At 42.8% G+C, this 13,888-nt stretch overlaps 1 protein-coding gene across 1 annotated transcript in view; it reads left to right on the forward strand.

Annotated features, from left to right (window-relative positions):
- LOC309564184 (ovostatin-like) overlaps positions 1 to 13,888 on the forward strand; it is a 213,213-nt gene that overhangs the window by 26,083 nt on the left and 173,242 nt on the right. The window contains exons 4-6 of the mRNA XM_082268816.1: positions 1,329 to 1,381; positions 4,992 to 5,012; positions 11,674 to 11,842. Of these exons, the coding sequence (XP_082124942.1) occupies positions 1,329 to 1,381; positions 4,992 to 5,012; positions 11,674 to 11,842 (243 nt within the window). The remainder of the gene's footprint in view (positions 1 to 1,328; positions 1,382 to 4,991; positions 5,013 to 11,673; positions 11,843 to 13,888) is intronic.

Genomic DNA, 13,888 nt, shown 5'->3' on the forward strand with positions numbered 1-13,888 from the left:
GATTTGCCCTTGTGTTCTGTCCCAGGTGACAACTGTTTCCGGAGACAGGAAGTGAGGAAACATCTGTAATGGGGATATACAGAAATGTTGATAAGAGTTCTAGCCTTCCCCCAACTCTACTGGGAGCAAAGCATAAATCTGTGGGCCCCTGTTGCAGAATTTCTAAAGCAGCTCATATAGCAATAGTAAAAATTAAATAAACAACTGCGCTAAACCAAATAAATGTGAAGCTGCAACTTCAAGTGTGACCGGCGGCTCATTTACTTTCCTCTTCTGACCATTGTGATCTTCATGCTTGTAAGTGTTTGCCCTCTCTTTAATAAACTTGTTTGTGGGGTTTTACGCTATGGTCTACCTCTCTTTTATTCATGGCTGATACCCCCTGTATGCCGAGCCTCTACTAGCGTCCCTATTGGAAGTGTTTGATCTGCCTGCTTTGACATATATCTGGAGCTGTGCCAACAGTTGAAGTATTCAGTCGGATTTGGATCTTTTCTGCCTTTCAATTTCTGGAGCTGGTAAGGGCATTCATATGTCAGCCCCCTTTTGGTGACACGATTGGGACCTATATGCTATATATGGTTTGTCTTTGGCAAGCTGCAGTCCTACTGGGGGAGGTCTTTTCTCTTCTCTGCACAGTTTTATTACTCTGGAACACCCAACACTGAGGAGATCTATCTATATGTACGGAGTCTGATTGATATCTGGTTCCTGTGGATCCTTTGAAGTATTTTGGGCCTATATACTATTCACCTTTGGTAAGCGGTACCTGTACAGAATATTTCGTCAGACGTGCTGTTTTACCCATATTGGACTCTATTTGGACTTTATCACATCAATACATTATCACATATGTATTTTACTTTATAGCGCAACTTATATATATACATATTCATATATCAATAGAACCGAACACGGATTCTAACCCTTCCCCACTCTACCCAAAACTAAGAAAATTAGTTTTGTCTGGACTTGCACCTAAACTTTCTAACCACTCCTGGCTTTAGAAACAGCTCCCCCGCATTCTATTATGTGCAAAATGCCAACCAGGAAGACAGATGCATTCCTGGAGGTTACAGAGGTGATCCTAGTCACAGATGCGGTGCATATGCCTGGGAACTATTATACACAGTGGCAGGAATACTGGGGACTCTAAGAGTAACGAGAAGAGCAGCAACCGGGTTTCAAGTTTCTGGAGACCTGGGTCATCCTTTATAGCTGACCACAACCTCATCAGTGGCTTTTATTCCAAACTGTATTTCTGTCTGCACACTTCATTGTATTAATGTCCATAACTCGGTGCACATCTTGTCTTATTTTGTCTACAGTGCAGATGTACATAATGTCGATGGATAATAATTTACGCCCAGTGGATGAAACGGTAAGTAGGATTCAGATCTCTGCTTTTACAGTGCCTTGAAAAAGTAGTCATACCCTTTAACCACTTAAGCCCCAGCCCTATTTCGGACACTTTTTGTTCACAAGTTAAAACCAGTATTCTTTCCTAGAAAACTACTTAGAACCCCCAAACATTATATATATTTTTTTATCAAAGACTATGGAGAATAAAATGTCGGTCATTGCAATATTTTTTGTCACGCGGTATTTGCGCAGCGGTCTTTAAAACACCATTTTTTGGGGAAAATTTAGAAAAATCACATTTCACTGCATTTAAAAAATACTAAACAGTAAAGTTAGCCCATTTTTTTTATATATTGTGAAAGATGATGTCACGCCGAGTAAATAGATACCCAACATGTTACGGTTTAAAATTGCGCCCCCCCCCCCGTGGGATGGCGACAAACTACGGTCAATAGAGATCTCAATCGGCGACGCTTTAAATTTATTTAACGGTTACCAGTTTAGAGTTAGAGTGTAACTCTTTTTTAAAATTATTGCACACGCTCTGGCGATCGCGGCGATACCTCACATGTGTGGTTTGAACAGCGATTTCATTCGCGGCTCGACTTACGTATACGTTTTTTTTTTGTGCGCGAGCTAACGGTGACGGGGGCGGCTAAATTTTATTTTTTTTTCCTATTTATTTTATTTTATTTTTTAAATTTGCCGCTTTTTGCAGCACAGTAACCCGGATGTGACGTCATGGACGCCACCTTCGTGTTACGTCATCGGAGAACCAATCAAAGCCGTTTCCGGCATTGATCGGGACTCCATCCAGCCGGCGGACGGGAGCCCCGAGCAAAGTCATGGAAGGCGGCGGGAGGGGGGGGGACGTCCCCTCCAGCTCACCCGGGTAACGATTGAGCGGCTCCCGAGCCGCATCGGTCGTTACGGACGGAGAGCCGACCGTTGACTGTAAACCACGGTACCGAGATGATGCCTCTAGCTAGAGGCATCACCCCGGTATACCCCCACAAAGTCTGCCGATATAGATCTACGTCACTTTTCGGTAAGTGGTTAACATTTTTCACATTTTGTCATTATACAATCAAAAAATGTAAATGTATTTTATTGGGATTTTATGTGATAAACCAACACAAAGTGGCACATAATTGTGAAGTGGAAGGAAAATGATAAATGGTTTTCAAAATGTCTTACAAATAAATATCTGAAAAGTGTGGCGAGCATTTGTATTCAGCCCCGTTTACTCTGATACCCCTAACTAAAATCTAATGGAACTAATTGGCTTCAGAATTCACCTAATTAGTTAATAGAGTCCACCTGTGTGTAATTTAATCTCAGTATAAATACAGCTGTTCTGTGAAGCCCTCTGATGTTTGTTAGAGAACCTTAGTGAACAGACAGCATCATAAAAACAGAGGAACACACTAAACAGGTCAGGGATAACGTTGTGGAGAAGTTTAAAGCAGGGTTAGGTTATAGATAAATATCCCAAGCTTTGAACATCTCACGGAGCACTGTTCAATCCATCATCTGAAAATGGAAAGAGAATGACACAACTGCAAACCTACCAAGACATGGCCGTCCACCTAAACTGACAGGCCGGGCAAGGAGAGTAATAATCAGAGAAGCAGCCAAGAGGCCCATGGTAACTCTGGAGGAGTTGCAGAGATCCACAGCTCAGGTGGGAGAATCTGTCCACAGGACAACTATTAGTTGTTCACTCCACAAATCTGGCCTTAATGGAAGAGTGGCAAGAAGAAAGCCATTGGTGAAAGAAAGCTATAAGAAGTCCCGTTTGCATTTTGTGTGAAGCCATGTGGGGGACACAGCAAACATGTGGAAGAAGGTGCTCTGGTCTGATGAGACCAAAATTAAACTTTTTGGCTTAAAAGCAAAATGCTATGTGTGGCAGCAAAGTAACACTGCACCCTGAACACACCATGCCCACCGTGAAACATGGTGGTGGCAGCATCATGTTGTGGGGATGCTTTTCTTCAGCAGGGACAGGGAAGCTTGTCAGAGTTGATGGGAAGATGGATGGAGCCAGATACGGGGCAATCTTAGCAGAAAACCTGTCAGAGTCTGCAAAAAAATGAGACTGGGGCGTAGATTCACCTTCCTGCAGGACAACGACCTGAAACATACAGCCAGAGCTACAATGGAATGGTTTAGATCAAAACATATTTATGTGTTAGAATGGCCCAGTCAAAGTCCAGACCTAGATCCAATTGAGAATCTGTGGCAAGACTTAAAAATTGCTGTTTACAGACCCTCTCCGTCCAATCTGACAGAGCTTGAACTATTTTGCAAAGAAGAATGGGCAAAAATGTCCATCTCTAGATGTGCAAAGCTGGTAGAGACATCCCCAAAAAGACTTGCAGCTGTAATTGCAGAGAAAGATGGATCTACAAAGTATTGACTTAGGGGGGTGAATACAAATGCATGCCACACTTTTCACATATTTATTTGTAAAACATTTTTAAAACCATTTATCATTTTCCTTCTACTCTACAATTTATGTGCCACTCGTGTTGGTCTATCACATAAAACCCCATGACAAAATGTGGAAAATTTCAAGGGGTATGAATACTTTTTCAAGGCACTGAAAAGTACATAAAAACCCAATCACTAAAATCTAATAAGTTTCTAAGTGTAATTCTGGGGAGTCAGCCCCCACATTTACTGGATATACTGCTCATTGAGTCTGGGTAAGGGGCTGTAATAGAATATTGGTCTTGCAGGCTTCCTCCTCAGCAGGCAATTATTTCCCTCAAAGTCTCTTATTTTTGCTAGTTGTATTGCCACCACCCTCTCTAATGTCATGTACAGTGCAGCACCAGCGACTTTGCTCATGTCTAGAGCTCGCCAGTGTTCCAGGCCAAGAGTGGAGATACATCGCCGACTACTAAAGAGCTGAGCTGTTAGAATCAGTGTTCCTCTCTATTAAAACCTATTAGACTGTATGGGATTTAAATCATTGTTTGGCACTTCCTTTTATAGTGCATCAACGCTAAATCCATGTCTCCCAATTGCTCCCCTGAATTTTCACATGCTTTCACAAAAGGCAATACGATGGAAAAAGAAGGTAAAATGGAATTTCATTAAAAAGACAAATGTTTAATACGGAGCTTTAGCAAACCAGAGGTCATTCAGTTATATGTCAAAAAATATAAAAGATGTAAGCTGCCCTCCATAGAGACTTCCCCTATCCTTGTGAGCAAACCAGCAGTAGTGAAACACGTCATGGAAGGTTGGAGACAGGCTGTGGTAGCCAGCACCTGGGTTGTCCATGTATGAAGAAAAGAGAAAGTCTTGAGTGGGGCCATTGGTTTGGGTATGTTCTTGTCTTTCAATTATCAGGGGGGCACTGACGCCATAGAATGGAGACACCCTAGGACAGTGATGGTGAACCTTGGCACCCCAAATGTTTTGGAATTATATTTCCCATGATGCTCGTGCACCCTTTTTTGTATTTGAGCATCATGGGAAATGTAGTTCCTAAACATCTGGGGTGCCAAGGTTCGCCATCATTGCCCTAGGATATGAAGTGTTCATGTGCCATGTTCATCATTTCTTTGACTTTTTCAATCCATATGTACAAATGGCGTATTTTCTTTTTTTTCCAGTTCCCTGAAATCTATGTAACGGTAAGATTTTCTTTAAACTATTGTTCAGTGAACGCAATTAAATGAAATCTTTCTACTCACTTTATAGTTAACATGTCTACAGTATGTAAGGACAATCTGTTTCCGCAAGGAAAAAAAATACTCTTCATTCTAATTTTATGGTGCCGATGATAAGGGGGTATCTCATGAAGAAGTTGCACTTTTTGATTTCATTTGACCTCCTTCCTCTACCTACTCAATTAAGATTTTCTAATAGAAAAGCAGAGCTCCCATGATGCAATGCACATTTTAACTTTTTTTCTACTCCTAACGCTCTGCTTGCAATCAAATTCCATGGCTCTTTACATTAGGGTACAGAGAACGCTAATACTGATAATGAAAAACAAAGGTTTTTGTTGTAGAGTAGGGTAAGATTAAAACCTTGTGGGATACTTTCCATCTGTCCCATTGGGGCGATTTTCTCTCACTTCTCTTCCCATAAAGGCAACAGGATTTTGAAGGCAACTAAACCAACTAAGCAAAAACATAAACAAGAAATAAGTTCCATGATTTGTATGCCATCATCCCCAAAGAACTAGAGCAAAAAATAGGGACCAAGAGAGGTACCAAGAAAGCGGGACTATACCGGCATGTAATGGTTGCAGGAATGCAAACAACACTGATATATATATAAAAAATATATTTATTTATTACAAATGATAAAACAAAGTGTAACATCAAGACATACATTACATAAGATAAAATATTCAGTTTTGGAAAAAAAAAAAAAAAAAAAATATTCAGATCCGTGTGTGTATGATAACTAAAAGAAGATACCAAATATTCCACACCAACGGATTCCAGTATGTATGCAGACTAATGGTCCCTGGATAAGCCGACGCGTTTCACATTCATTGCTTCATCAGGGCACTACAAAGACCAAATAGGTACTGCACTGAAGAAATACATAAATGTAAGTATTACAGTCATAATACTCAATAATATATGACATTATATCATATCAATTTCCAAAATGTAATAATGCTAACCTCAAAATAGGACAGGTGGGGTGAGGAAAATCCTCCTCTGCAGGCGTCGGGAGCCCATGTATGTGGATCATAAGGTGGTAGTAAATCAGAGGCCCAAGAGCCTCACATTAATAATGATGTATAGGTAAGTGCACCAAATAAGATGCTGTATATATCTCATAAATGAGAAGGGGAAAGACTAATGATTTGAGCTTGGACTTCAAAGAATGAGGTCACTTAGTGATGATATCCATATAAAATCCACCAGGGGGAGTATGCCTAAAGGGAGAGATAATAATGAACGTATCACATATATAAATATGTTAGAAGGACATAAAACCCCTTTAATAAGGAGTAACATCTTATGAAGTCATGGGGGGGGGGGGGGGGGGAGAAGGGAATGCAGTGATTCCCTCCCTAAAAAAAACCCCTCTACAAATTCAATAAACACCCCTAATAATCCGGATACATACCTCCTAAAATTAATCAAAAACATATTTTATTGAAAATGACATCTTTAATGTTAATTTAGGGAATTACAAAAGTTTAAAACCACAAAGCAGCCACAATTGGTTTACAAAAGGTTGACATTCATTGACATATACAGGTTAAGCGGTACTCCCCAAAACCATTTACATTGAAAAGCTTTAGTGTTTCACATAGTCGCTTGTTTATTGGAATCAGGTATCCAACGTGTTTTGAGATTTATTAAATCAGTCTCTTCTTCAGGGATATGTGAGATACCACCAATCATCACAAAAGATCCTATTGCTCCTCTATGTGTCAACCTATTTCATCTCCCACAAAAGGGCAGTCCCCTACAAAGACCACTGCTCTTCAAAATGTATGGGGTTTTCATGAGGGAACAATGCCCACAGATAGATTCTCCTCCACCAGCAAAACTTTTTACACTTGTATCACTGCCCCCTAGGGGACTGCTGGATATAACACTTTCTGGATTATCCTGGGTTACCCTTAGCAACTGATAGCAGAATATTAGTACTTTAAGTCCTTGGCTCAGTCAATGATCAGTCCAGGGGATGTTGTTTTTGTGTTTTTATTGAGAACTTGGATAGGAGAAGGAATGAGTGGGCTACTCCAACTGACAATTATTCACAATATTGAGGACAACTGACTTTTGAGTGCGGCAAGGCCATTGCTTCACCCTGCCACTAAGGTGAAGTTATTTTAAGTGTTCCTGCTTGAAATTCTCTTTAGGGCTTTAAACTTGGCACCCCCTTTCACTCTCTCTCTGTGTGCTGACACCTGTCCACTGACTCTACACTCTGGAGTGGTCCCCTTCCCGGGCAGACCCCTGGGCATGTTCCTCTGTACTTACAGACACTGTTTTTCCAGATTTACTTCAGCCTCAACTCCTTCAGTCAGCATCTCCAAGACCTCTGGGTTCAGCCACACTGTCTGGTTCACCAGGCCGACTGCCTGTGACCATCATCCATAACTACAGAAGGAGAGACTGCTATCACCCTGCTTCCGGGACCTGGCTTCCCTCCCAAAGACCTCTTACCTCATGTGCTCCTGGCTTTTATACCCAATCCCATGATGCACCACTTCCTGTGCCAAACCCATGGGACGGTATCTAAGCCTGTGTATCATTGACTGGGTTTCCTCCACTTTCCAACGTACCTCTCCATTGGATACAGTGGGGACACTCCCTCAGCCCACATGAATCACACATGGAACACATGAGCAGGCCTAACTAATGATCAGGCTCCCCTTATAAGCAGAAGAAGCAACTAGGCTTTACCTACCTAGCACCTATCTAGGAGGGTGCTACACACTGTTCCCAACTAACCCAGAAGACAGACAGTGTAAAAAGTTTCACTCAATCCATTCTAGTAAGATTATAGTTTAGTTCATAGAAATTGTTTAAGAGACTAGCGCTTTACTTTACTTTCTTTTTATCAGGTTAGTGTGATCCACGCTTGAAGGGGCAGCTGTCACATATACGCATGGAGTCACATAAGGTTGGCTCCCTTCATAATAGAATTGTAAGTGTACCAAGTTTAGCTGGTGGAGAAGAATCTACTGTAACTCTGGACATTGTTCCTCTATGAAAGCCCCATTCATTGTGGAGAGCAGTGATCTTTGCATGGGACTGCCCTCTGTCTTTTGTGGCTGCTTTGTGGTTTTAAACTTTTGTATTTAACTAATTTTACCATTAAAGAGGCACAGTAATTTTCAATGAAACATGTTTTTAGTTGCCTTCAAAATTTGTGATTAGGGGTGGTGGCAACCTCTTTCCAGAACAGAGTGAACAAAACTAACAACTAAATGCAACAAGAAGTCAGAGCAATTCTCTCAAAGGTGAGGAAATCCACCTATGGACAGCTGTCACCAAACAAGGTATCACCTTTTGGTAAGGTTTTTCCTTTTTTTTTTTGTTTCGGGACATTTTAAAATTTTGGATTTTCTCAACCTTAAGTCTCTATTTTGATGATCACTAGGACAAATAAACCAGACAAATCTCTTACATTTTTAAACCCTTCATCTTTTAACCATTTCCTACTCTATGATTTAGATCTGCCATTGTCAACCAAGGTTTCATGGAACCCCAAGGTTCTTCCAAATGTTACTGTGAGCTGTGCATAGTTTCTGGGCCAACTCCACTTAACAAAGCTTACAGAATGACACCAGTTTATTTTTTTAGCTGTCTGTTATTGTAACATTCTGACATCCACTGTAAGACTCTTTTCACATTACGGCAATGGGGGCGACTTGTGAAGTCGCGTGCACCACGACTTCGGCACGACTTGCACGGACTTCATAAAATGAATGTCTATGCAAGTCGCTCCAGGTCGCCCCGAAGTAGTACAGGACCCTTTTTTTAAGTCGGAGCGACCAAGTCGCCTGACAAGTCGGACTAGTGTGAATGGAGACTTAGGGTTGCATTCTTCCAACTGACTACCAATCTAAGTGGCATTTTTCTCACCGACCCCAAAAAATTAGTTTTAGCCAGGGTTCCTCGAGACCTGACAATTATTTTAGGGGTTTCTCTGGGGTAAAAAGGTTGGAAAATACTGGTTTGGTTACTCTTTAACAATGCAGAACATAGTAGTGGGTGTTGGGACCTTGTAAATGTACAGTCTGAGAATAAATAATACAAAAGCCATGTCGTATTTTTAGGAGAAGGACCTTCCATATGGCATGACAAATATTACTTTCAACCACACTTGGAAGCCTAGAAAAGGCTTGCCCCATATCTGGCATAATGATCACAAATAAACATTTATGGAACACTTAGGAGTATCTGCTGTTAATACTAGGGACCGGCCTATTATCGGCAAAGCCGATATATCGGGGGCCGATAATCACTTTCCCCGATATATCAGAATCGGCCCCTGAGGTTACTGATATTGCCGATATTTCGGGAAAGTGCTTGTACCGGAGTAATGCCTGCAGCTAGAGGCATCACCCCGATACCGGTGTCCAAAGCCGACAATCAGCTGTCTTGTAATGACAACCGATGCGGCTGAGAAGCCACTCGGCTGTCATTACAAGGAGCAGGAGGGGATGTCCCCCCCCCCTCCCGCCGCCTTTCGACGGCTCGCCCGGATCTTCCATCCCCCTGGGAGACCCGGGCAGCCAGCCTGCATGGCCGCCGAAGACCCGATCAAAGCCACATTGCAGAGGAGGGGTTTGGGGTCTTTTAGACCCCCAGATCCCTCCACAAGGGTACCTGTCAAGTGCTAAAATAAAAAAATAAATATTTTTTTAAATGTACGAAAATATCGGCCAATATCAGCCGATACCAATATGCATTGGCCAAAATATTGGTATCTGTATCAGCAACGAAAAACCGATATCGGTCGATCACTAGTTAATACTCAGCTTTGGCATTTTATTTCTTGTCTTCCCCATTAACTGATAGAGCTACAGTAAGTTAGTTTATATCTCTTACCTTGATGTGATAAACTGATAGATGCATCTCTTGTTTTCTATACCTAAATTTCCTGCTACAAATACAGAGAGTCCCACTCCAACGATGTCACTGGTATGTCCATTTATTCAACACATCCAGCAGGCAGCATAACCCCAGCTAAGGCTTTAGGTGGGGATATGCTGCTTGCCAGCTGTTGCTAGGAACCTGTATTAGCTACCAGTTCCCACCAAGCTGGACTAATGACGCTTTTCCACTGCATGGAACCGAACGGTTCGGCTCGCTTTTGTGCTTTTCCACTGCTGGTACCGCATGGTACGGTGTAGGAACGGTTCAGTATGGTACGGTACGGCTGGGCTTTTTCACTGCATGGAACCCAACGGTACGACTCTCAAAAACAGTACCTACTCGATTGTGGTTCCAAGAGGTACGATACCGGTACCATATCCCACAATCCTTTGCATGCAGTCACTACTATCCACTGATTGGTCAGAGAATCGTTGTTATTCCACCCACTTAACTTTAGTACTACTTTAGTGGAAAAACAAACCATACCGTTCCGTACCGAACCGTTCCAACACCATACCATGCGGTACCAGCAGTGGAAAAGCAAACCGGGCCAAGCAGGGCCAAGCAGGGCCGAGTAGAGCCGAGCCGGTACTTGAAGTGGAAAAGTGCCATTAGATTCCACCCTGCTCCTTCACAACATAGGGTATTCACATACCTGTTTTTGGGGAGAAACACCGCCATTTTGAGTCCCACATGCTTCAGACCCGAGACCCACTCCTGTCACAATACTCACAGTTTTCCAGCCCAAGACCCACCTTCTTAAATAAAGAAGATCCACACAGGAGGCTTTTTCAACAATTTACTGAAGAATGTCATAAGCAAAAACTTGGCACAACAGCTTCTCAACTTCACTTTCTCTCGTTTACAGCGCAAAACACATTTCCACCGACTCAAACTCACAAAGGCCAACCATCTTCCCAAATGCTCTTTCATGAGTCCCCCATCAGTGGGTCCTTACATGGAGTCTTTCCCGGGGCCTAGGCCCAGAAGACCTACTTCCCTTCCAGGCTACAAACCTACATGTTGTATATCAGGGGTAGCCAATTCCTATCCACCTTCTGCCCAGGGCCCCGCTCACACCAGATTATAAAAGGCAAAGTATTCCACCCACTAACATCATCAGAGGAGTGGTGTCTCCAAAAGAAGCACTACCACCTGTTTACATGTTAAATTAAAAGACATACCAGTGATACACGCTATATTGTCAAAAGTATTGGGACACCTGCCTTTACATGCACATCAACTTTGATGGTATCTCAGTCTTAGCCTGTAGGGTTCAATATTGAGTTGGCCCACCCTTTGCAGCTATAACAGCTTCAACTCTTCTGGGAAGGCTTTCCACAAGGTTTAGGAGTGTATCCTTGGGAATGTTTGACCATTCTTCCAGAAGCGCATTTGTGAGGTCAGGCACTGATGTTGAACGAGAAGGTTTGGCTCGCAATCTCCACTCTAATTCATCCCAAAGGTGTTCTATTGGGTTGAGGTCCGGACTCTGTGTAGGCCAGTCAAGTTCCTCTACCCCAAACTCACTCATCCATGTCTTAATGGACCAATATAGTGTATCTTTGGCTTGTGACTCTCTCTGTTTGTAGCATGCATGTGGAGTGGGTACAGGCTCCTGGGATTAGTAACAGACTTCTGCAGGGAGGGGAATTTGAAGGTTTTGTTGAGCAGTGGCTTCCTTTAATGTCTATAACTCCCATTTTAGGATCCAGCCAGGAATCGGATACATCAATGGCTCGATCAGAGTACTCAAGGAAACTTCCTGTCCTTAAGTTTCCCCATGCTCGAGGATCCAGATCTTGGAAATTATCAGATCGTAGCTAAAAGACAGTCTGGCAAGACAGTTACTAAAGATATCAAGGCTGATCAATATGGTATGTATGGATGTTAATTGCTTATTAACCACTTAAGCCCCGGAAGATTTTACCCCCTTCCTGACCAAGGCCTATTTTGCGAATTGGCACTGCGTGACTTTAACAGACAATTACGCGGTCGTGCAACGATGTACCTAAACGAATTTTACGTCCTTTTTTTCCCACAAACAGAGCTTTCTTCTGGTGGTATTTGATCACCTGTACGATTTTTTGATCATGCGATATTAACAAAAAAAAGAGCGTCAATTTTGCAAAAATAGCAATATTTTTCACATTTTTTTATATGAAATTCCCCAAAAAAAATGTAAAAATCAAAATTTTTTAACATTTTCGGCCAATTTGTTTTATGCTACATATGTTTGGTAAAAAAAAAATCGCAAAAAGCGTATTTTGATTGGTTTGCGCAAAAGTTATCGCGCTTACTAACAAAGGGAAAGATTTTTGTCATTTTTGTTGTTTTTATTTTTAACGCGTAATGGCTGGGACTGCGACATTGCGGCGGACAGATCGGACCCTTGACTGACATTTTTGACACTTTTGGGGTTACCAGTGACATTTCTACAGTAATCAGTGCTATACATATGCACTGTTACTGTAAAAATACACTGGCAGGGAAGGGGTTAACTTTTTTTGAGAGGGAGGGGCTGTGTGTGTCCCTAGGGGCGTGATTCTAACTGTGATTGGCTGTGGCTTGAGCTGTAGGAACAGTGATCAACGGTCCTACATAGTAGAACCGTATGATCACTATTTCTACACAGGGGAGAATGACAGGCGGCTTTGTTTACATCAGCCGCCTGCCTTTCTCCCTCTCCACCGACGATCGCAGAGTGACCGGCGGACAATGGGTCCGCCAGTCACACGCGCGGGGGGGGGGGGGTCCGTGACCACGCGGGAGCGGGAGCGCGCCTCCGGGGGCGCGCGCTCGCTCCCTAGACCCTCACAGGCTAGCGACGTAGATCTACATCACTCTGCCTGTGAGGGGCTGACTGCCGACGTAAATAGTCATGCGGCAGTCGGCAAGTGGTTAAAGCAGAACTGCAGAAGGAAGCTAGTGGCAGCTTTTGTCATTGCACATCATGGCAAACGTACTTATGGGTTTCTTTGATGTGTACAAAGAACCACCTGGTACAAAAGTCCATCTCATTTAAAACTTTTTGTAATATTTGAGCATCAGATACAGCCAGGGCAGCCATCATAAATTTTGGGTCCCCTTACACAGCTTTAGGCCTGGGCCCCTCCAGGTCTGACCACCAACATTCCACAGAGCCCGCCCTCTGACCGTCCCACCGAATCTGCCCACTGGCCATCCCACTGAGTCCTTCAGTGCACCCAGTTCTATTTTAACACTCTTAGAAACTTAATAAATGGAAATGAATCCAATCCATCAATGAGACATCCCCATATATTCAGCAAAGAGACATCCTAATCCAACAAAGAGACAGTCTCATATATTCAGAAAAGAGACATCCCAATCCAGTAAAGAGACAGCCTCATATATCCAGCAAAGAGATATTCCAATCCAGCAAAGAGACATACCTTCAGCTGCATCGGCTTACTCTGCAGCCACCTTGCAATTGCTAGTTACTACAGCCACAACAACTTGGTCTCGATGGTTGGGGACAGCTGGGTCCCTCGGAAGGCCTGGGCCCCCTACTTTTGTATGGGCTATCCCCCCCCTTATGGCTGCCCTGGATACAGCCAAAACAAAGTTTGTTCTCCATTACTAATAGCTCTGCATGCTCCCTTCTTTCCACCGCCTTCTTTCAATTCTGACTTTTCTTTTAGCCATTGGGTGGCCACTGTTGTAATTTCTGCAGTGTCCTAACTCCATTCTCCGCATCCTACAGAGGCCAGGAGCATATTCTTCATTACAAGCAATCAGGGCATGCAAACATTATTAGCAGACAGGTAAAAAAAAAAAAAAAACTTCTTTGTCAGAAGAGTCTTAACCACTTTAGCCCCGGATGGTTTACCCCCCTTCATGACCAGGCCATGTTTTGAGATAAGGCACTACGTTACTTTAACTGACAATTGCGCGGACGTGTG

Source organism: Pelophylax lessonae, assembly GCF_965119305.1.
Source record: "Pelophylax lessonae genome assembly, chromosome: 9".
NCBI lineage: Eukaryota > Metazoa > Chordata > Amphibia > Anura > Ranidae > Pelophylax > Pelophylax lessonae.